We start from the raw sequence: 24,486 nt of genomic DNA, 5'->3' as shown, positions 1-24,486 counted from the left end.
GGATTACAGCTCAAACCTTTGCAATAGATTCCTTTACTCCATTACCACACTCAACAAGGTACTTAACTTTGCTATTTTTGCAAGTGTAAGAAAGTTCACTGGGTTGAGCACATGCTGCCAGGATATGCAGGTTTGAATCAAGATAAGGACAACTCGGCTTTCATCCTTTAGGAGGTAGTTAAAGGTTATTTATATAGTATTTCATATGACATTTTAAATACAATTCTATTATCTGCACCCTCTAAAACCGCCCCTCGTTCATCACACACCCCTCCACCACATGGGGTGGTTGTCCATGTGCGATTGCTCCCTCTTTTTCTAAATATTTTTTTTTTTTTTTAAGTATTCTGCTCTACATTTCCTTTTTGGCGCCAGCTCCCGCCTACCTGGCAAACTGAAATCTTTTGCAATTCACATCCTCACACCGACATTTATACCTCAGTTGCCTGCCTTCCCTGTGCTAGCTCACTCCAACTATTTCCTGCTTCCCTGGAGAGTACTGGAGGCAGAACCCCAGAGACACCTAAATGGCAAAGAGTAGGAGTCATTGTACTCCTCCTCTTACACCAATTAGGCACCTCCCACCAATTAGGCACAGTGCTTCTCAGACGACTGCCCTGAACGGGGGCAATGGACGAGATGCCAACAGGAGATCCTATGGGAGGGGGGGTGGGGCGAACTTGCGGAAGCTGGAGGGGGCAGCAGACAAGTGGCACTCATGGCAGCTGGGAGAACACGTACAAAAGTGGGGCTATGGGCGTGGGGGGTCACCTGTGAATGAAAGTGAACATGTACCCTGCACAAAAGCTTCTCTGGACAACAGCAAAATGAAAAGAGAAGGTCAAAGAAAAATTAGATTTTACACCAGGTTATATGAGGGTGAAAGAATGATCCACGAGTCCTTAGGCTATACAAGAAGCCTGATGCCATGGATGCACGCATGGCTTCAACGAGATCTAAAATGTGACATAATGGCTGGCAGCTTTTTGCCCATTTCCTTCGATCTGTTATAAAAGGAGTCACAAATTGCAGTGTACCTATCATGTGAAAGTTAGATTTGCAGTATCCTGTGTGGTGAAGGTGGAGAAGAAGGTCTGAAAGGGGATAACTCCTGGACATACTACACCTGGGGTCCCCACACATCCCAAGACAAATTGCTAAAGCATATAGGACTACCAAAGGATCTGGAGATGTACAATAATACAAACAGGAGCCCAGCAATAGCCACGCTGCAGAATCTGGGTGGTAAAATGGGTAGTCCTGGTGGCAGCAGCCAGGAGGAAGCAAGTAACGTACAAAAAAATAAAAAATCATCGTCCCAGAACTGAGCCAGGATAGATAGTGAAGAGGCAGGATGTTCTGTGAAGGAGCTGGCCAATCTCAATTTTCAGGCCTCTGTTCTTCATCCTGTTGAACTGGTAGCAGTCTCCACAAGATGTAATGGAAGGGTTTTTTGGGAAGAGGAGTGTGGGAGTCAAACTTGGGAGGTTATTCAGGCATGGATTGCCATTTAGTGCTGGCCCTCCTCAGATTCTGACAAAGTTCCAAGGTAGGAGTTGAAAAGGAAGCTACAAAGTTTTCACAATAGTTTAGGAAGATTAGGATAGACACTGATAGCAGGTGAGGCGATTTGATTAGGTGCGGAAAAAGAGGCACAGTGAGGCTTTTGTTGGCTGAAGGCTTGTTATTGTGTGCAGGTTAGCTTGCAGAGTGGAATGTGCGGGTGATTTTGGTTGGCTTGTCTGGTGTTTTTGGGGGTGAGGGGTTTTGCAGTTGTGAAGGTACGATTGGGTTTTGAGGTGGTGCAGTATAGCTTTAGTGTTCAGCAAGCCCTGCAGTAGGTATAGATCGAGTCTTGCTGCCGTTTAGGGAGAGTTGCGTTTCTGTAATCCAGCTTGGAGAGATCTAGTGCCTGGACTGTGGTACGCAAGTCATCCAGGGAAAGAACAGGTCTCACCTTTCGTCATGAAAGATGCAGCTACACCGCTAACGCAAAATATGTGGTGTGTGAAGGTTATGTGGGGGTTTATGGTCAAGAATAGGAATGTGCGAGTTGTCAGTGGAGGGTTTGTTCAGGGAGGTGTGGTGAAGTGCTGAGCGGAATGGTGTCAGAAGAGTAGGTATTCCGTTTTGAACACTTCTAACATAAATACATACTCTGGGGGGGTCACTTGAATGGGGCGAGGAACTGCCCCAGTCTTAAAGGGGGAATCAGAGTACAGATGATTTGCAAACAGCTAGGACTGCAAATCAAATCTTTGAAAGGAAAATCCCCTTTATTTGGTCACAATTTTAAAACATACAAGATAGTAATCTGTAGCCTATATGGTATGGTGTTGTTTATTTATACAGCGCCTATACACAGGCAAGTGTTTCAAAGCGTTCAAGCAGGCTGGGAACATGGGGAGAAACAGTCACTCAGATCCCTTGAAATTCTGAGACGATAATAGTCTGCACAGATCGAGTGAGTAAAAAAATACATTTAACAGTTTGGTAGACAGCAAATGGGCCTGGCAGCGATTCTGCAGTTTTAACAGTGCAATTAAGGGGTGAAGACAAGGGAGAACAGACCGCAGGGTAGAGCTAGAGAGAAGGAAGAGGCAAAGAAAGTCTTGGAGTTAACGGAATTTAAGGAGATCCGGCTAAAGACGGAGGGCAGCACCTGCTGTGGGGACTCTTTGACGTTGTGCTTAAATAAAAGGCATGTTCTAGCAATTGCTGCAGAAATTCCAAACTTAATTCCAGTATGGATATTGAAAGGGTAGAATTTGTGTGTGTAATCTTATAAAGGAGGTGCACCGTGAAGCAGCTAGGTTTTGAAATTTCTGAATGCATTTAGCTCGGCTTCTTCATCCAGGTTATCTCGAGAGGGAAACTTTTTTGGGGGACATTGGCTCCTTTTACCAACTGCCACTACAATGTAATCGAAAGGTTAAAATGTCATCTGGGGTGGTTGCTGAAAGTTAGATCAGACCGACTTTGCTTGGATGGCAGCATCTATGGCAAATGACGATAGGAATGGTGGAAACCACGTCGAGGTGGTAGCCTCCGAGAAGATGTGTATTTCATGGAACTCACAAAGACATGGTCATCTGCTCTCAAACCCAGAAATGCTGACATTCATTAGAACTCACAGTATAATAATGTTCCAGTAGATATGGCTTACGGACCAACCATTTGACGGTTATGTCATTTCTGTACAAAGGGTGCAATCTGGCCATGGAGGGCATCCAACAGGGAGCTTACTGACTGAGATTCATAGGTCTCGGGATATAAAAAGTAAAAACTTTGGACAACGATCTATATGGGGCTCTCAGTGCTACAGATAAGATTTGGAAGTTATTTTACTCACATTTTTACTCCCAACTTTAAAAATAGGAAGTCAATTCCCAGTGGGAGTATTATTTTACAGGTGATTAAAAACGTTTTTAACTGGAAAACATTTCGAAATACCTTTTTTTAAAATCATTATTTCTTTGCACCCAATTATTCATACAGGTTTTCTTATTCGGAACAGGCAGTAATACCAGTTTCTCCCTGTGGTACTACGGATCCAAACAAATCCATAGAGCTGTGTGGACGATAGCAGGGGCATAAGATTCTACATATTTGTTTCCTATGCTTTTGTTGAGAGTATTTTTACTGCCCATTTTTATATTTTGGGAGTATTTGCCTATTTTTTAGGGCTTGGGGCTCAAATTGTGGAATTACAGCCGGGGAAAGTCTCAGTATTTAGGCAAAGTCCATCAATCTACTTGCATAAGTTGATTTTTTTTTTTTATTTTTTTTTTTTTAAATGTGGCCAAAACAATATTTGAATGGAAGCTAGAATATGACAAAGTGGTTGCAGGAGATTTGAACTCAGATTGCATTTTTAATATGTTGGATGAGGAGGAGTATTTGCTGCTTCTCTAGAAGGCGAACCTGAAAAACTCAGAAATTCTAAGAAATGGGTTCCTTGTTTTACCTCAGTCGGGTTATAACCGAGTGGTGGCAGACATTCCCAGCCTCTCGACTTGGCAGAGGAGATACAGCTTGTCTACCCTTGATAATGTGTGCACTAATTTGGTTTTAAAAGAAAGGTGTTATACCTACTGAATGGAGTGATCACAGTTCAATTCAGGCTTTTTTTTTTATATAACCATGTGTTAAGTCATGAGGGGGGCCCCCCCAACTGACTTATTGGTAAATGAAAGTAGGAATCAAGTTAAATGCCATGATGCAGCTATGAGTAAGCTCCATATCAGATTTAATCACATTCTCCAATCCACAACCATTGAGTGGAAATGGGTAATATTTAATCGTGTTAACCATTCTAAAACAATTAGGGAGATAACTGAAGATAACTTCTGTGGGCAACGCAGTGGGCTTAGACAGGTGGGTGGATCATTGCAGAAAAAAGGGGCTACAATTAGATATGTTAAAGAGGTTTATTGCTGCAGTGGATGATTAAGAAAGTCAAAACAAGCTTACAAGAATTTTATAAAGCAACACTGTGCAATAATTCTTCAGAATGATGCAGAACAAATGCTAGCTGTCCTGAAGAATGGAATTTTGGCTAGATTTACATCAAAATAAAAATAGAAAAGCGATATCCAAGGAGATATATATCTGAGAGGCTCCCTTGTTAACTGGGAGCTTAAGATTGATAATGCACTTATTTTAGATATTATTTGTAGGTGCACTAACTCCATGGCATCAGCTTAATAACCAATTGAAAACTAATCCTGAGGCTTGGGCAATTATATTTACTGTATTATTTCGTAGTCTGGTTGATAGCTTGAGCTTTCCAGAAACTTAGAAGACTGCGTTCGTGATTCAGATTTACAAGAGGGGTGCGAGGACCGATCCAAGAAACTACTGTCCCATTTCAATATTGGATGCGGATAGTAATGTCTTCACATCCCTCTTGTTAGATGATTTGGAGTCATGGGCTAGAGAAAATCATGAGGTTAAACAGCCTACAAACTGGTTTTAGGAGAGGAAACAGAACCAATCCGATTGGGTCTCTGGTGAAAACACTGCTATCTCTGGTTTGGGCAATGATGTTTTCAGTAGTGTATGTTGCAATTGAGTGAACTGAAAGGTTCAATGGGCTAAATTCGCTAGCTGGGGGATCCCAGATGGGCTTCTCGAGTTGATCATAGGTTTACACAAATCCTCTGGCATTCAGGTCCGATTGAATAAGGGGGGGCTCATTATGTAAAAGAATTGCTATAAACTCAGGGTTTAGGCAGGGATGCAGTGTTGCTGCCTGCCTATTTAATTTATAGGTCTCGGACGTTGGAAATATTTGGAAGGGGCTGCCATATCTCCAGAAATCGGCACTTTTAGAGTGTCATGGTTGGTCTATGCAGATGACCTGCTTTTCAACCTTACCCCTATAGGCCTACAAAGATTACTTGCTGCTTTTGAGCTATTGACCTCTGCTAATTAATTTATTATAAACCCAGAAATAGCTAAAGTCTTGCAGATTGCCCAAACCAAGAGCTGTCCAAGCTATAAATTGAAATTAAATAACAGTGTACAGTAGGTGAACTCTAGTCTACCCGGGTTACCAATTTGTGGCCAACCACAGAACGTTTTTATTGTCAATTTGATGAAGCAAAAAGCTTCCCTTCTCGCCAATCAGATGTTTAAAATCAAAGGTTTGGAAGATTTACTATTAAGCCAGTATTAAAAGTTTATTTGGGGAAGTAGTACCCAAAATGGCCTACGGAGTAGAGTTGTTGGGAGAGTGGGCTTTTGAACCTCGTTAACAAATTGGAACCTCGTATGTAGAAGAAAGTCTTAAAAATACCACATGTAATACCAGCGGCTGCTATTGACGAGAAGATGGATTATCTGCCGACAGTAAAGGGTACAAATTAGATTTCTGAAATAAAAGTGCGATTTGAGAAGCTTCTTGGGGAAATTGGGAAGGGACCCACTGACTTAAGCGATGTGTCCAGATGAGATAAAAATGGCTCTTTTACAGTGGGATTAGCGAAACATACTAGACCTTTTTCATGCTTATGCCTCAATGACTCACTTGGTGTACAATTATAAAAAATAAAATAGGGATTGCGGCCCCTTTCCTTAACATTTTTCCAAGTTGCTACAGATGTGAGGAATTTTTGAAGTTTAGATGGAACCTCCTTTATACAAGGGAGGTTTTTCTTAGTAGAAGCAAATCAAGAAAAATAAATAAAAAGAGCCATACTGCTGTTTTTGTAATGAACAATTGGAGCTGGAAACGCTGAAGCACTTGGTACAATACTGTAAGGCATTAACCCCACTTTGTGAGAAATATCTTGGTAAGCGTCTTATATGTATCCCTAGTAGCGACGTAGACATATAGTGGTTGAAATGTTGAGCGATTGCCTGACATGGATGGGACTTGCAGTTATGGGTTTTATGGACTCCTTAAAAATGAAGGGTAAAAGAAGTATATTCTGCCCCTCCCCCCTCTTTTTAAAAACATACATGTAACTGGTTCAAAATATCAATTTATTGATCAGTCTTACCTTGAAGAAGATTGTGCTTTAGTAGGACAAGCCAATTAAAATATTACTGACTACGTTCTTAGATCATACTCACAGCCACCAACTTGACAGTTTGTCTCACCGTAGCCTCATATTGAACCAGACATGTTATTTAGCAAGTCACACCACCAGGCAGCCTTCAAGCTTGTATCGGACAAACCCACCGCGCCGAGACTAACCCCGCGAGAAAGCCAGTCTAAGCACATAAGACTGACTCTGTGGGTGTGGTGCTGTCGTCGCGCAATCATACATGCAATGAACCGAACGAAAACCACCAGGAAAAACATGCACAGTCATACAATCATAACAAAAATCCAGCCAACCAACAAAGCACTGCATGTGGGCTACCGCTCCTCCCTCAACCCCGAAGGAAACTCAGAGGAAATATAAACCTACCAATTTACAAGGAACGCGTCCGCAACAACCCAAACAAAAACCAAAAGGAAGAAACTCTCAGACATCAACCCCACAACCGACTGCCAAATAACACAAAAACAAATAGGACCATGAGAAAGACAAAGGGCAGTGAGAACAAACCCCACGCCACCACAGATCCCCAACTGCGGAACACCCCCCCCCCATTAAACAAGAACAAAAAGCACAGACAGAAGAGAAAAGTCCCTATACCAAACACCATAACTCGCAAACAACCACTCACCGGAACAAACAAACCCAACAAACGAATCAAGAAAGACAGACAACAAAACACAACCACGCAGAAGAAGCAGGGACAAAGCTAGAGGGACCAAGAACATGATAGACGACCTAAACCCATATATCACCAAAACAAGAGGACCCACCCTTCAACAGCCACAGAATTAAAAGAGGAACCCGATAAAACAAAAACTTTAACCTAGAAGAGCTATTCGACGACGACACTGTACCAACACCACAACCTGAGATCTACATGGAAGAAAACCAAAACACCAATCAGAAGACAATACCAATGATTAAGCACAAACCAAATTATACCATAAAAGTCCACTGCAACCCAATCAATGTCAAAACACCCAACAGATATCTTCTACCTGCTGTGTGACAACGGTATCGACACTATTCATCACAGAAACATAGCTGGATGATAACTACAAAAATCACACTCCAAAGCTGCCTCACCATCAACTTCAAATGCCTACAGTTAAACGGGAAATGGATAAAAGGAGGAGTCTTTGCAATAGCATTCAAAGAACACCTGATAATAAAAAACAGGCAAACCTCAAAACATGAACTGTGAATCCATGGTCAGAAGAAAAATATGCCAACTCACAAAGCTCATTAATCAGGTACCTTGCAACCATAGAACTACAACTGGTCAAAGGAGCAACACACTCTGCAGGGCACACACACCGTGATCTTCGCCAACCACCACAGCGCCAATACAGATACTCTGGAGCAACCATCTCATAATTCCATTTGTAATCACGCTACCAAGTAAGGCTACCAATCAGCCCCTCAGGCTCCCAACCACCAAAAAAAAAAAACGGAAAGCCATCAAAGCAAACAACCTACTAGAACTGGAGCTGACAAAACCATCCACGACCGGACTGGAGAAAGTAGACCTAGAGGGAAAAACAGACCTACTACAAACATGGATTGCTAATACAATCGAACATCTTCCCGGAAAAACAGTTTACTCCCTCAAGAAAAAGCAATGGCAAAATGGTTCACCCCACTACTAAGCACCATGAAAAAACTAGAATGGAGGAATATGACCAAGATAAGAAAACTCAGTTCCAGAGACAAATCCAATAGTACAAGAAGGAAATTCAAAAGGCAAAGAAAAGGCATTATGACAGAATCACCAAAGCCACCAACACAAAAAAAGAAATGTTCATCATAAACGAAATGAGAAACCTACCAGTTTGCGACAACACTCCAATACCGTCACAGAAACTATGCAATGACCATTTAAAAAATAAAAATCAACGTCCGACAAATCATAGAAAACAGACCGACCAATCCTAACACAACCAACGGGTTCCAGTGAGGGGCCAGAGCACAAACTCCAAAACTTCCCGCAAATATCAGTGGAGACATTTGTCAAGCGGGTAAAATATAGCAAGAAAGCAGGCTCGCCCATTAATCCCTGGCCCCCAGACATCTACAAATCAATCCTCACACAAAGAACTCCATTTGAATATACCACGATCCTTCAAATCAGCATATATTGGACCACTTCTTAAGAACACAAGTGGCGACGTGGAAGACCTCTCCAACTACAGACAGATTCAAACATTCCCTACCCAGCAAAACTCCTAGAAACCTACGTATACAAACTAATCCAAGAGCACTTACAAAAACACCGGTTGCTAGACCAAGCACAAGCGCTTCAGACCCGCAAGAGGAACAGAATCAGCACTCTTAGCTATCTGGAACAACTTAAAAACAAATGCTGACTCCAATAGAACCTCAGCCCTGATTCTGCCCAACCTCTCAGCAGCATTCGGCACAGTAAGCCACGACACCCTCATCAAGCTATTAGAACATATAGGTATAACAGACATAGCACTACTCCAGATGAAATCATATCCAGCGAACCGAACAGAAACTGTATGGATAAATCCCTTCAAATATACTCCACGAGTTGACGGTGGAGTACCACAAGGATCCTCACGATCACCTCTGTACTTCAATATCTACCAGACTCTGCTAATCAAGATCTTCAAATAAATACAATTTTACGTGCTACAACTACGCAGACGACACTCAAATCATCTACAAAACTGAACATTCAACATTAGGAAAATGTCTAAAAGAAATCTATGATTGGATGAACACCAATAACCTCAACTCAGGAAAGACGGAAATCATGATATCCAAAGACTAAGAAAACCACCTACATACCTTGGCAGATAGAACTGGGAACCGCGTCCATACCAAACGTAGTCAAAAACCTGTGAGTCCTAATGGACAACGCACGAACCTTAGAACCACAATTAAACACAATAATTAAGAAATGCTTCTTCCTCCTTCACTTAAGAATCCTACCATTCCTGTCCCACCCACAAAACACAATCATCGCCCTCATTATGTCAAGAATCGACTATGCCAACAGCCCCTAACTCGGAATGCCGGAACAGCTCCTAGAGATATTACAATGCATCCAAAACGCAGCGTCTAGACTCCTCCTCAAACTATCTAGAAGAGATCACAGCAACGCTATAAAATGCTACATTGACTTCCAATTGAATAACTATCACGTTCAAAACAATGTGCGTAACACACAGGGCAATCAGTGGACAGGGAGCCAAATTCCTACAAAAGAAAATAACCAGCTACAAACCAGCGAGGCTCGATCATGCAATGAAATACACCTGGAACCAAAGCCATACACCAGTAAAAAAAAAAAAAAATAAACTAGGTGGCTCCTCTTTCTCTCACCTGGCGAAAAAAACCTACCTCCCCGAAAGGAATAAGAAACACCAAAGACCACCTAAAATTTAGAAAACTACTAAAAACCGGGCTCAACACCTTGGAACCAGATGGAAACAAACAAACCAGGAAACACAAAACGGACAGGCCGACAGAAACCATGATGTAACACCTAGACCCAACAGAGAGGAAACACCCACAAGAACAAAACAGACAATGCTAGGGGGTGGGGGGGGGGGGGGGGGGAGACCAACCACGAGCAACAACCCAATCAGGACAGAATAGCAAACAAGGGTGACACAAACAGGCACAACTACCAACCTTACCCACTGAACCTGGTGTAAACCCAAACGCAATTGTGCATCCACAATACCCAACCGCTACCTCACGGTCACAAGACAACTATCCTCTAACAAACCCCCCCCTTATAAGCTAACCCGCCAGCCATAATGAGACCACTATCACCACACTATGAAACCAACACCCAAGCCAGTAAGAAGACTGAATGCACTAGACTGACTTACATGATACCCTAGCAGTCTTCCCGGAGATGTACTTACTTCCTAACGATTAACCCAACAAATCATCGGAGACATAGGTATGCAGATTCAATTGTGCCAATCCAGACATCCTGGCAATGACTTAACTATACTGCGTTGCGTTCCGTTCCGACAAGGCGACGGGTGTGTGTATAGGTTTCAAGTAGATAGATTTGCGGGTACCGGTTCGAATCAACCAAAGACTGATGTAGGGGCTGGCCTGAGTAAGAACAAAGATAGAAATGTAGGAGATTAACTAACACAACATAATGACCGAGATATGAGAGACAGCCTTATTATGCTGAAACTAGATCATTGTAAGGAAGAAATGTTGTCTAAATCTCGAAAGACAATACGAGTGTGTCTTCTCCAGACAGAAATGCTAATAACCAATCCTACTAAAAACTACTAAAACCTCACCCCTCTTCACACTTCTCTCAAATAGTCATGTAATATTTATTGTGCTTTTTGCAATTTGTGTATTTTATGTATTACGGAATTTTTTGAGTTTGGTATTGTATTTGAACGTTTTTAGAATCTGAACTGTCATACGTTTTAATAACTTCAATTTGGTATTTGTTCTTCAGAAATGCAAGTTCTATGTGTTCATTGAATATTTTTTTGTAAAGGTGTTCTGTTGAGAACATTACACAATAAAAACAAATATAAACAATTGATCTGTGCCTCTGTTGGGAATACAGCACGTCCCAGAGTACATCAGGAAGGCAAAGGCATTCTAGGAAAAGGACAGTCGAGGTGACTGCTACTGGAGCAAGGCTTCTATAAAGACTGTACAATAGATTTTACAAAGTTTACAGTTATTACATATCGCTTTTTTAAATATTGAAAGTCTGTCTCGACACTGGGACTTAAACATATGTCGCAAATAACACTAACTCATTGGTGCGCTGGGTGTTACTTGAATATAGATCAATGATAGCTGTGGATCAAGTGTTGAAAGCTAGATGGATTCCTCACAAGCTTTGTTGTGAAGGGCATGTACCGGTGTGGTTGCGACTAAGAAGTCGCAGTTTTCAGTTTAGGATCCTTTAATAGGAAAGCATGTCCCGTATAGCATCATCCCCGGCGTCCCGCGTGCATTCTGTCACAACAACACAGGTACATACCTCAAGAGCATTGTTGTGCAGGGTATCAAGCTATTTGGGCATTGACCCAAAACGGTGACAGCATTCTTTTTTCGCCAATTCAAGATGGATAGTCCTTTCTTGGTCCTTTTGGCATGTAGGGTGGAGCAGGTCCTAGTTTGACTTTTGTCTTCGGTGGGATCGCTTTGTGAAGCCTGCCAAGGTGCAAGTGTCCGAGTACAGGAAGGACTCGGAAGCTCCACTGTTCTTTGTCTTCTGCAGTGCCTGCCTGGAACCAGTTCCTGAAATAACAGCTACTGCCCACAGTTTGAATGGCGCATGGGTGCCGATTGGCTGGGTTCCTGCACAAGTAGGCAATGTATTGCATTTAGATGGATTCTGGGGTTGGGCAATGTATTGCACTGGAGGTATTTGTGAGGGTGGCCAACGTGTTGAACCACATCATTAGAAAGGTGGCCATTCATTCTGCGCTTAGATGATTTATAAATGCAGCCAAGGATTTCCTCTGAATATCCATTAGGGCTGCTAACATGTTACATTTAGAAGACTTGTGCGGTTAGCCATTGTGATGCACTTGGATTAATTCAGGAGGGCGACCTGGGTGTTGCTCTCAGAGGATTTTGTGAGGGTAGCCTTTGTAGTGCACGGATTGTAGCCTTTGCACCAGATGAGATCTTGTGATAGCCATTGTATAGCACTTGGAATGGTTGGGCAGTTCACCAGGGTGCTGCACTTAGTCGAGCCCATCAGGGCGACCATGCTATGGCTTTTAGGCGATTGCAGAATGTGTTCCACCAGAGGGAATGCAGGTGTTGGCAGAATGCTGCCTTTACTCTTAAGTGGGGCCTTGAATTTAGCCACATATTCATAGCGGAAAGCATGCAGAATATATCCACCATAATGTATCAACCCAGATGTATTAGAAATTGCCAAATGTACACATTCTAGTCTTTCGTTTGATTACAAGCAACGCTTTTTTTCCTCACACTCCCATGCCTTTTTCCAATCAACCGAAGGTGTAGCCACACTGCCACCTGCATTTGCTTTCACACACACACACACAACTCGAATGACACTTTGCACAACACTTCTGCCACAAAAACGTAGATACCTTTCACAACAAAAATTCCAACTGTAGCTACACACATAAATGACTATCCTCTTTCAAACACACCAGCTTATTTCCCTGGTGTACACCTCTGCACCCATACACATGCCAATTAGATATTGATGGCTAGCAGGAACTCGGCCAAGCCCTCGTCCTTTAAATGGGCAAATGTAGCTCTTGTGTCCAGTGAACAAAGCTCTTCTAGGCTACAAGCATGAGCCAAATAGCTCCCCTCAATTTCAAACCCTGCGTCTGAATCCCTCAAATTAGTTATGCAATGGAGTTTTATATGCTATTTGTTATTCAGCTTGTATACTATGCCAATCATTTATGAGATACACAATCTTACTTCTGTACCTTACATGGGTCTAAACCATGTCACCCAGAAGTATTTTATAATGGCACAATCACATTGGGAAAAGCTCCACGAATCTGGCCCAAATGCGATAAAAATAAGAAATGAAAACAAACACCACCACCTGCTGATGTGCTGCAAATAATGACTGTAAAAAGCCTGATCAATAACGGTTTAAAAAGGAAATGCCAAACATCTTCATTAATAACTAATTTAGGAGCTACATTTTACTTGCATGTGGTACGGAATGATTGCCATTTCCTATAGCATCTTGGCTAATCAATTTCAATAGTAACAAGAGGCTCATTTTCCACACAAAATTCCAATATTAGTAACATTTGGAAGACACCTTTGAGTGCTCTCTCTTTAGGGCCAGTAAGCTTCAAGCCCTTATTAACATTACACCTGCCCATTCAAAATGCAAATAGTGGGCATTGCTTCCCTCAACAGGTAAATTCACAAATGCAATCACAACGCAATGACCACAACGCATTGCTCTATAAAGAGAAGAAAACGGCAAAATAGGTCAGTCAATAGCGGGCACTAGGACAGGAGCAGTGCCAGCACTGCAGATAGTCAATATGGAAAGTTTTCTAAATTAGATTTTACAGGTGACCCATCTATCATAATCAAACTAAGCTGTAGCAGTACATGCAGTAACACTGCTGAAACTGGGTCGGCTAACCATGCCTCCACAACATAACGGGTCGTGCTCGTGTGTGGGCATTGAGGGAAACTGCTTAAAAGCACTGCTCCTAAAGGCAGTACTGTCACTACTAGACAAGTCAAGTGTTTTGTTACAGTGGCAATACTGGCACAGCCACAGCATTAACATGGCTTCTTACAGTACAAATAGTGGCATCATTGGCACAGCCAACCTGAGTGTTTGTACTACACGGGTTTTGGCACACCTCGGGCATGCGCAGTAACAAAGAGCAGGGAGGAGAGTCTATGGACACTAGTCACACCTCAAGCACAGCCCATACAAAACATGAGCTTCGTGTCCACAAACACCCTAGTAGCTTTCTATGGGCTATTAGCATTCTACTGGCTGCAGGGACAGAGGCCAGTAGCTTTCTATGGGCTATTAGCATTCTACTGGCTGCAGGGACAGAGGCCAGATTGGACAGTGCCACAAATATGGGTCTGCAGGGCTTCTGTGCCTGCCATGTGCTCCTGAAATGGAAGACGTGGCATGGAAGAATGAGTGGCAGCTTCTGCATAATGCGAGGGGCTGCACCCAAATGCGAATTATGTAGTGACTGCCATTTGATTATACCGTGGACGTTTGTCCACAAACTACAATTCTTCTGCACATATATCAGTGTTCTGGTTAGAGGATCCAGGAAACAGAACAAACCTTCACGATCAATCGTAGCAGAAAATAAGCAAATACCACCAAGAAGCCAAGCCCCCCACACAAATCTTCAGTTATCAGAATCACAGTGCAGCAAATAAAACAAGAAATGAGACCTGTGGTGTCCCTTTAGTTCTGGCTTGTAATTAAGAACAGGGTGTCATTTCAAACAGAAACGACTTACAAAGTAGGTAATAACAGAGCAGAGGTAGTCCTAGGGTAAGGTGCCTTACCAATTGGTGAAAGGGCAAAGAATAGAAACACAAACCAGGGACAGGAGGACATTACAACAGAGCCTGAGGCCAGTTTTGACATAATTACATAAAGTAGTCAGAGGGAAGAATGAGAATGCAGGAGCAGTGGTTTGGGCTGCTATTTGAGAGAATGGTGGATGGGTTTGGGGGCAGGGCCTTTTCTTGGTAGCATGTCGAGTTTGAGCCTCATTTTGATGAGTTCCACTAAAAAGGTGGCTTTGATGGCTGGGAGGTCAGCATTCGAGTGGAGTAAGTATGGAAAATGGGGGGCTAGCAAGAGGCTGCATGGGGAGCCAAACTGATAAGTGGCGAGTACACAGACAGCATTCAGTGGGATGTTTCACATGTAGCTCTATAAAATGTGGCAAACAAGGACTCCTCGGACCAAAGGACAGGTTGTCAAAGGGTTTTAACTAAAGGCAAACGTCTTTCTAGACATATTGCTAAAAGGGGAGTTGCCTTCCTACCAAGCTATACTACGGTGCTCGTCAATAGTCAAATAGTCCTTTGTCCAAACCCATCTTCTAAACTGGCCCTACCACTTAGCAAAAATATAAAAGAAAAACCTAGACAGTGTGAGCTGCCTTCAGAGTTGCTCATCCCAATCTTGCTCTGGCTTCCAGGATCCAAGAATTATCCATTAAAAAAACAATTCTCTCTGGTTTGTTCTTGGCCAGCTGTCAAAGTTCCAAAAGTTGACAAAAATTTGCAATATCCTGAAAAGACAAAATTAACAAGTTTCCTTAGGTGGAGGGATATTTCCCTGATCCCTTTCTACCATCTAGGTTGGTTTATCCTCACTTGGTTCACTTTTTAGGTGCCTATGTGCTCCCCTTGAATCTGTCCTTCAATTGGGTTATTGGGCTCCTTTGGTTCTCTTGGGTTTCTCTGTCCCAATGAGACTCATTTCCCATGGGTATTGGTAACCCTTCTTTATATGCGTTGCTCTCTTATTGCTTGGGAGTTTCGTTGAGCAGTCTAGATTATTACAATATTCGAGTTGCTGGAGTCCCCATAGCCCTGGAGTCTCTGTCTCCAGGTCCCACTTATTTCTCTGGGCTATAGGTGATTCCTCTTGCCAACACTAAGTATTCTTGTGTTTCCGAAGCTCTTATCTGGTTCTTTTTCTCGCTCCATGGACTCTTATATAGGTTTAGGGCAATCCTCCCTTCTGCTCCTTCGCTCCCTCTCCTCTCCAACCCCCTCCACTCTGAGCAACCCAGAATCCTTCAATGTCGCAGTGTTTGCTCGAGTGGGGCGGTGTCTGCTCAGTAGCAGTGGCTTTCTCCTTAGTTTTTCTAATATCCCCACCGATAACAATAGTCCAGTTTCTTGGGCTCCTGTAACCCCGATGGTTCTCTCTCTCCAGGCCTTTATGCCCATGGTGTGGCTTTAGGATATTCCTTCCCTCATCGCTCTCTGGTCTCTCCACCCCCTGCCCCTCCACTATGAGCAACCCAGTACCTTCGATGTTGCAGGGTTTAGTCCAGTGAGGTGGCCTCTGTTAGGTATCGTTCTACACCGTTTTCTGGCCTTCACGTCTGAGCACAAGTGAGTTTTGTGCTGCGCTTGTTTCAACGGGTCTCTGCTCCTCAGACCTGGCGTCGAACAGAGGACCCATTCCTCCCTCGAGTTCTGGTTTCTGTGTCATTTCTCTGGCAGTGGGTCCACCACTTCCTCCGTGGTCACACCTCCAGGTAAGGCTGGCTTTACTCTTTGGTCTCGCCGACTGTGGCATCTCTTGTTCTCTCCTGCTCCTCACAGCCCACATGGCTCTGCTGTGTAGCACTGTTCCTCCCCTCACTGGCATGCTCACGTCGGAGGCCCACCTCTTCGCATTGCTTCTTCTCTCCATTCCAGGGTGATCGGGCCTTTAGCCTCACTCCGTGACCTAAAAGGGGTGTTTTGCTTATCCTCAGCCGTCAAGCGCAAGGAGAGGCCAGTATTGTTGTGAGCCAATACATAAAAGGCACTTCCAGTATTGTTTTGAGTCCCACAGCTGAACGTACCATAGGTTTCTCAGATTCCCATGTATTCATACAACGCCTTAGGAGGTGGAGAGTGTTATCCATGGGAATGGGAGTCCTTGTTCCCTTGAGGGGAGTCACCCCAAGTGAGGTCCCACTTTCTAAAACCTCTAGGGAGAGTTTTACATCAAAGGGACAAAGTCTTCAGATTCGGCAGAAAGAGTAGCAGAAGTTAAAGAGGAGGTGATTTGGCAACAATAGGTTGAAAAGGGTATGTGTCAACGTGGAGGATTGTGTTGAGAGAAGAAAGAGTAGGGGGTAGACTAAGAAATAAGATTGCGCAGCAGTCCTGTCTGCTGAGAACAAGAGTAGAGATTGTGTCGAATGGTGCATGAAGCTTGGGTAGAATTTCGTAATGTTTAGTTTGAGCCCGACTGTAGTGGCAGCGGCCATGATAACTGTGTCGCGTTTGAGGTCATTGTCAAACAGAACCCCATGGTTGTGAGCATGGGTGAGGAGGTCAGATGGGTTGGCAGCGGAGGTTGGAATTGGAGGCAGTGTAGACATCCACTGGTGGATGGCAGTTAGCTATGTATTTGGAGACTGTAAAGGTGGAGGAGAATATCAGTGTCAAGGTAATGGGCAAACAAGGAAATGAGTTTGCAAAGGGAAGAGTTACCTATCTATATTTTCGTTTGTATAGCGCCATTCGCCCATAGGCCTCAAGGCACTCACATGGACATCGAACATAAAGCAGTATAAGTCTAGTATTATAAAGTAGGCTTTTAGTCGGATAGCTAGTCTGACCCTCCATCGAACAACCATGTCTTTAGTTGTTTTTTTTAAAGTTAGCAGTAGACACACAGTTCTAAAGGTCAGAGGGGAGAGGGTTCCAGATAGCAGGAGCCCAAAAATAGAAATTGGGTCCAACCATTTTTATTTTAGAGTCAGTCGTGGCTGGTGCAACATTTGATTTCCGTTAGAGCATAGTGTACATAGAAGTAAGTGGGCCCAGGTCTGATTCTTGAGGGAGAGCCACAGAAAGGGGTGATGGGGAGGAAGTGCTGGAGTCCCATGAGATGCAGAAGAGTCGTTGGAAAAGATGGGAGGAAATAAAGACTAGTATGGTGCTTAAAGCCAAGGATGGAAAGAAGTTTGTAGGAGGGAAGAATCCATTGTGTCAAAAGCAGCAGAAGGTTAGGGGAGGAGAGGTGGGAATGATGGCCAGCAGTAAGAATTGGCAATGCGAGTGAATGCAGTCCTGTTGGGTGTCCTGACCCACGTTTAAGCTATCATGCTACAACATTTGGTGCTGTGGGCTTAGAAAATTCAAGATGGTTGCCTCACGTGCCACCCACCAGTGCGAGAATGAAAGGCCGGGTTGCCATGAGGGAAATGGGTTGCCAAAGGAAAAACAGTAGCGCCGGTTAGCTTCAAAGCGCTTTAAAACCACCATTGGACTACCCGCACAGTAGTCTGAAACCATTGGGAATGGCAATGCTGATTGCCAAATGCAAACCCATAACTGTGGAGAATTCATTTTCTTAAATCCCAAAAATGGGTGCAGTACCAGTACTCACCACTATCCAAAAGCCGGCAGTTTAAAACCACCCTGTGTTTCTCTGAAGGCAGGCTCAAAATGTCTATTTTAAACATTGCAACACATCTAAAAACTCACTGGACACCAGCAGACATTTGGCGGAATGGAGTTTTGTGTGCTTACAAAATCTGGGAAATGAAGAGCCCAAAACAATGCTTATAACAAAACTGCTATGGAGTCAGCAGTTTAAGTTGCACTGGATTTAAAGACACTAAAATCGAAAATGTTTAGATTAAATGAGTGACCTATGTTTGGTGTCACATGCCTTTGTAACTGTTGAAATGTCATAGTTTTGCACTTAGAATCAGCATTCTAGCTGCATGTGTAAAATTGCAAGTTAATTTAAAAAGCAACAAAAAACATGACAGTTAGCTGAAAGTCTGGCTTAAGGAACTTGATTCTGCCTGGCAACTACCCCCATCAGGAGTGAAACTTGTCACAGCTGTGTTCCCAGGCCAATCTGCCTTTTGCTGGCCACACTAAGGATATGCCATCTATCTGATAATTGAATTACCTGGGCTCTGCAGGAAAGTGAACAAAGCCCTGTCCTGGCTCAGGCAAAGGTTTTATTGGCAGGAGTCGTAAATGGTCTTAAAAAGTGGCTTCCTCCTGAGGAAAGGGGAGGGGCACTGCCTGTGAGAGCAAGCTGGCTTGGCAGAACTGGAAAAACCAGAAATTCAACCTTGTGCTGAGGGTAAACCACACCCCTTTGGAGCCAGAACATAACTCTAAAAAGATGAATAACTCAGAGCGGACATGTGAAAATTTTATAAATGATACCATAATTCTTGTGATTTTTCTGCCCACAGTTTAAGAGGTTTTTAGAACCGGTGGTATGTTCAGGGGGGTGTCAGCGGAAAAGTGGATATTACTCTAAATGTATGCATGTTAAAAATCTGAAACTTCATCAGTTAATGTCCATACTCCCTGCGCACATGTATGTAAAGTTGGGTCAATGTCAGAAATTGAAAAATCAGTTAAAAAGTCAATATGTGCCATTTCTCAATGCAAGCTCTTAGAAACAGCAGATTTGGGACAGAGTATACCTCATGTGATCTGTGACATGGGTATGTAATTTCAAACAACTGTGTAACTGTGAAATATGTGTTTGGATCATATATAGATTTGGGTGCACAGATGACAGGGGAGTGTCCTATCTGCAAGCCATAAAATGACATCACTCTGACTGACAGTTCCTTCCCCAATCAAATGAGAAATGGAAGTTTGACCAATTAGAAGCTGAGAGAGAGGTAGGGTCAGTGATGCTAGAACACACCCACATTCTAAACACATAAAAGCAGACAGACAGGACAGATAGGGACCTTCAATTCCATCTGCCGCTGGAAGCTCTGCCGGAAAAATCCATACTTACCTCCATCAAACTTCAAAGAGCCAACACTTAGACTCCAAGATAAACAGAGACTTCAGAACCTTAACCAAAAAGGTCACTGCCAGCAAGAGTATTTGTCAGCAGGCCTCAAAATCTTTTTGCAACTGAACTCTTCAGACAGCCGGCTGACGCCGTCTGAATTTTGCCAAGAACTTTTGCAAGAACCCGGTGACAGAAATATCCAAAGAGAAGGCAGGACCCGACCCAGAGAACCGGTGCCTAGCAGAGACCAGGCCATTGTATCCAGAGTGCTGACCCCGATGCTGTGAGCAGTTCCAGAGACCAGACGCTGTGCCCAGAGACCGTCCGAAGTCCAGACCTGTTGACCAGATCGTGACAAAGCCGCCTTCCTGTTTAAAATCTCTTGTGAGTACCGCCAAACTGTACCAAACCAAAGCTCTTAGTTTAAATTCATCTAATTCAATCTATTTAACCTAAGTAGAACTGCCTGATAGCTCCAAATCTGTCACCTGTCATTCCTAGTTGCAAGCTGCACTTGTCTTTTTGAGCTTTTAAAATTTCAAATCTGAAAAACGACCTTTATTCAATCGCTCATATCTCTGCAACCGTTTGTGCTAGAGACTTGCAGTAACTTTCATCTGGAAGTTGAGAATCTAAGCTTTTAATCGCACTAAGAACCGCATTCCTACCCCCTATAGTTTTGCCGTAATCGTGAAACACGCATCCGCGAATTTTACCGCGATTTGCAAATTTCTCCCCGTGTAAAAACAGCTGCTGCTTGCCTTCCATTTGCCAGAAATTCGTTTAACCTGCTAATCATTCCTGAATCATTGCAAGAGTGAGCCTGAGCTAATATTAACTAGATACCATTCACCCTGAACCTCTGAAAGGGAATTAAAAGCAAATTTAGCATATTTTTTAATTCATTGCCAGCACATATCAAAGCAATTTGGGCCTGTGTTTTCAAACTTCTGTAGTCTAAGCTTGCTGGGGTGAACTGAATTACAGTTGATTGCATTTCTGAGAACTGTGTTTTCCTTCCATTTCCTTGCCTTGCATCAAGGGGGGGGAGGGGATTGCCAGAGAAAAGTGATTACATTGTTTTGTTGAAATCATATTGAGTATTTCTATACTGCATTTCATTCATTCAACCTTGCATCCATTTGAACTCTATAAAGCATTTTGTACCACCTTCTTCTTTTGTTCCTATTCACCTGTGTGCTACCTTATCCATTTCATGTCAACTCCTTATTGATTATAGAGAAGCGTGTTAGTGCCAGATTCTCCGTTGTTAATCTTTATCATATCAGATTAAGTGTGCTATTCAATTATTAATTTATTATAAGGTGTGACATATATATATCTATTGTTTAAATTATCAAATAAACCTTTTAACTGGCAAAACAGAACTACTTCTTGGCTCAGTGGGGTCAGGGGGATTCCAAGAGAGGGGTGTTATATAGGGGTAGTCATCCAGAACGCATGAACTGGACATAAAGATATATCAATAAGGGTTTTCATTCAGTATTATAGACTAGGCGTTGACTTAGCTGTAGTGTTGAATTGAATCCTCTTACAGTCCCTGTGGAGAGTTTGGACCACAATTCAGATCAGAAATGGGGGTGGAGGGGCAGAGTTTACCCTGAGAAAGGGGACTATGAAGACAACCATCAACCGTTTTAGATTAAAGAAAGGTCAGTAGAATGAGGGGTTGGGGATGGGAGAGAAATCAGCAGTTGCTTTCTTTTGGAGTGTTAGGATAGTGGCTTTCACGATAGTGGCTGTTTAACAGGCTGGGAAGAGAACAGTTGAGAGATGTAGGCTGGTAAGGCAGAGAGACAGGTGCAAACTCCATTTGTGGTGCAAAGGCGTTAAATGGATTGCATGATATGTTCACAGAGCGAAGGATGGGTAGAATCACGGGGTGGGTGGAGAAGCAACATAAAGAGAAGAGTGGGGAAAATGAAGGGTGGATAAGGTGTCCTGCAGTCTTTGCACACCTTTGTTTTTGCTTTGTCACGCCAAGTGGGACTGGCATGCCCAGACGTGGGTCCAGTGCCTGCTAGCTACTCCTCACTGACAAGGTCCAACAAGGCCGAAACATGTTTGGGGATTCTTGTAGTCTCGTGCAGAAGGGATTCGGGCTGGACTGCCCCTTTTGGGGTGGGAGCAAGCCTGATTTGCATATGGTCCCCCCCTTCTGTAATGGCTTGGCAGGAGAAGAACGACAGTCTGGAGGATTCCATCACCCCTTTGTTTTTGTATTGTGGGTTGGGCATGCTCACATTGAGAGCCAGCCCTTTTTCATCTAAGGTTTTCCAGAAACAAAAAGCCAGAGAGCCTTTTTACCCCATTTGAGTGGCTCATGTTCCAGCAATGTTATACTTGCATCCAAAAATGATGCTTGAATACATATGTATGGTTCATAGTAACAAACATTTTAATGTTAGGGTGAGTGTTGGGAACCTTGATGTGAGCACTAAGCCATGCATCCGTTATGAGTTTAAAGATTCACAAATACAATCCTTTTATCACAGACTTGTTCATCAAATATAGAGATAGCCGATCATCGTTATATCCCTGAAATGCACTGTGATATAATGCAAAGCTTACAGGAACCCTCATTGGTGCCATTTGTACCCTTTCCCACTCTCATAAGTATTTTGAAAGAGTGCAATAAGTGTACCAGACTGTCCATCTTTGAACCCATCAGAAAATAATTCATATGGTTAGTCTACTATTGCCCCTAGGGAAATACAAGTGAGGTAGTACGAACGGAAACACCTGCAACACAGGGCCAGTGGGCCCTCAGACCAACAGGTTGGTCACATCGCAGTGTGCCAGTACAAACAATTTGAAACTGCAGTCAAGCAAGGCCTTCCCTAAAAACAGATGTTAGAAAATCCATTTACTTGGACAGCAAAAGCATGTGTTCTCAAATACTTGAATTACAACGTAATGAATCCAGCTTCATTTATATAGAAATGATTTGTTGATATTGAGGGAGTTTGTCGCACGACACACGGTGTGTTTGGGAGTGACGTGTGCCAGTCGGAGGGCAGGGGCCCATGCTAGTGTTTCGTCCTGGACACCAAGCTGGCTAGAAACTGCCACACCCGAACACCTGCTAACTGCCACCCAATGAACGAGGCTTAAATCCATCGAGATCTTCTACCATTAACAACCAGACGCATAAGGCCTTGCGACCCTAGCCGCCTTACATGTAGGTCCTGGTGACCCTGACCCAGAGACCAAGGACTTTGAGACACGATCTCCTCTACCTAAAGCATGTCCCGTCACCCACCACCCAAGGCCAATGACCCTCAACGTTCTAGCCAGCCGTTAATATGGGTAAAACATACTAACCACTCACTTAACATTTTTCCACCACGCGATATACTGACGGCGACCCAATTCTATCCACCCCCTACTTATGAATCGGATGCAATATGTGGCACAAAGATCCACTACCCGGTCATGCTTCGCGGAACTCTGTAACAAGTGCTCCCTTTCCGTCTCACCTCCACGTCTATGTCCAAGAAGCCACCCTCGGCTACCTCGAAGATTAGGCCCATTTTGGTGCCCGAAGACACCCGCTCATAGAAGCATTCGTCCGCATGCGCATCGATACTGACGAAGTACCCAGAAGCGGTGGCGCACAGAAAGCCGAGAAGCAGCGCGAGCTCCGTGGTGGTGAACATGGCTGGGAGAACCTAGAGGAGACGGCAGAGGCTTCTCGGGCCTCTTACTCCGTCAAGAGGGAAACACTCCCCTCCGCCACCACTGATGAGGAAGGCCCTGATAGGCCAAACCCTTGTGAATGCCACGTAACTGCTAAGACGGTGGCCGGCAAAGTTCAGAAACAAGCACGTCTACTGCGAGCAAGCCTAAGAAATAGAAATGGGACTACAAGTGTAAACTGTATGAGACAAAGGCGTGAAGCTAGCCCCAATCCAACATGGACGCTATTTCCGCCTAGTGATGACGTTTTACTTATACGGAAGTACTCTCGAATAGACAGAACACACGGGGCAGTTAGTGCGGGGTATTGTTGGGATTACTTACCGAATTACCGGTAGTTTTCTTTACCCACGAAGGTTCAATTGACTCAAAGGAGAACAGAGCACGCAGGCGGTTTCAGCTTCACAGTCTGCTGCAGAGATTCCTGGAACCAAAGGAAAGACAGCGTTCAGAGCAGGGGATGGGGTCGTGTGATAGATAACCGCAGGCCAGGGGCATCCTCCTGAGGTGACCTTTTCAGTGTGACCTACGCCGTGTTCCGAAGAAAGAGCAACCACTGTGAGGGATGCATACGTGGCAACCCTCACGTTTTAGGCGTGAGACTTCTGCCTTTTCATTTACAAATGTTTCTATTTTTCCTTTTCTCCGACCAATAATTCTCACCCGAATGCACGCTTGTCACAATCAAGTAGACCAGACTGATGCATAGGCAGGTAACAGGAGTTCTTTATTGCTGCATGGATGCAACATGTGTACACATACATACCAAGGTTCCAGCGCACCTGGGAGGGAGATTTCATCAGAGTAATCGGGAGATGAATATTTTCCTATAGGCATTAATTGGGCTAGAATTATTTTAGGCGGAAGAACGTGAAAAATAGCATTATGTTTAACCGAAAAATCGGGAGACCCCCTCCTAAATCGTGAGGGTTGTCATGTATGTATACATTACATGTTGTCAGCATCCCATTTTTTGTTTTCCGCAAAGCAGATAAGAGGAAGTGGATAAGTTACAGGGTTATGAACATAAATGTCCTTTCATAGAACAGGTGCTGGGTGTGCTTGTTTGCAACGATCTGGCCTTCACCCTTGCCATGTTGACTCATTTGCGTTGTGCCTGGAGGAAAGGTCCACACGGCCGTATCTACTTTCCATCAGCGACTCACGGGGCACGTAAGGAGGAGCGCAAAGCACTCACCGGCTAGCACTGGA

The 24,486-nt window shown here is 43.6% G+C and overlaps 1 protein-coding gene across 2 annotated transcripts in view; it reads right to left on the bottom strand.

The window, feature by feature from the left end:
- The window catches only part of TMED2 (transmembrane p24 trafficking protein 2), a 77,186-nt gene extending 53,748 nt beyond the window's left edge, over positions 1–23,438 (bottom strand). Inside the window, exon 1 of one of the 2 annotated variants that reach the window (XM_069619684.1) lies at positions 23,055–23,438. In XM_069619684.1, coding sequence (XP_069475785.1) covers positions 23,055–23,234 — 180 coding nt within the window. In that variant the 5' untranslated portion in view covers positions 23,235–23,438. The remainder of the gene's footprint in view (positions 1–23,054) is intronic. The other variant, XM_069619683.1, reaches the window with a different exon arrangement.
- Between the last annotated feature and the right edge of the window lie 1,048 nt (positions 23,439–24,486).

Source organism: Ambystoma mexicanum, chromosome 10 (assembly GCF_040938575.1).
Source record: "Ambystoma mexicanum isolate Mex_15411 chromosome 10, UKY_AmexF1_1, whole genome shotgun sequence".
Classification (NCBI taxonomy): domain Eukaryota; kingdom Metazoa; phylum Chordata; class Amphibia; order Caudata; family Ambystomatidae; genus Ambystoma; species Ambystoma mexicanum.
The sequence above is the reverse complement of the archived record's forward strand: the minus strand, read 5'-3'. Positions and strand labels throughout refer to the sequence as shown.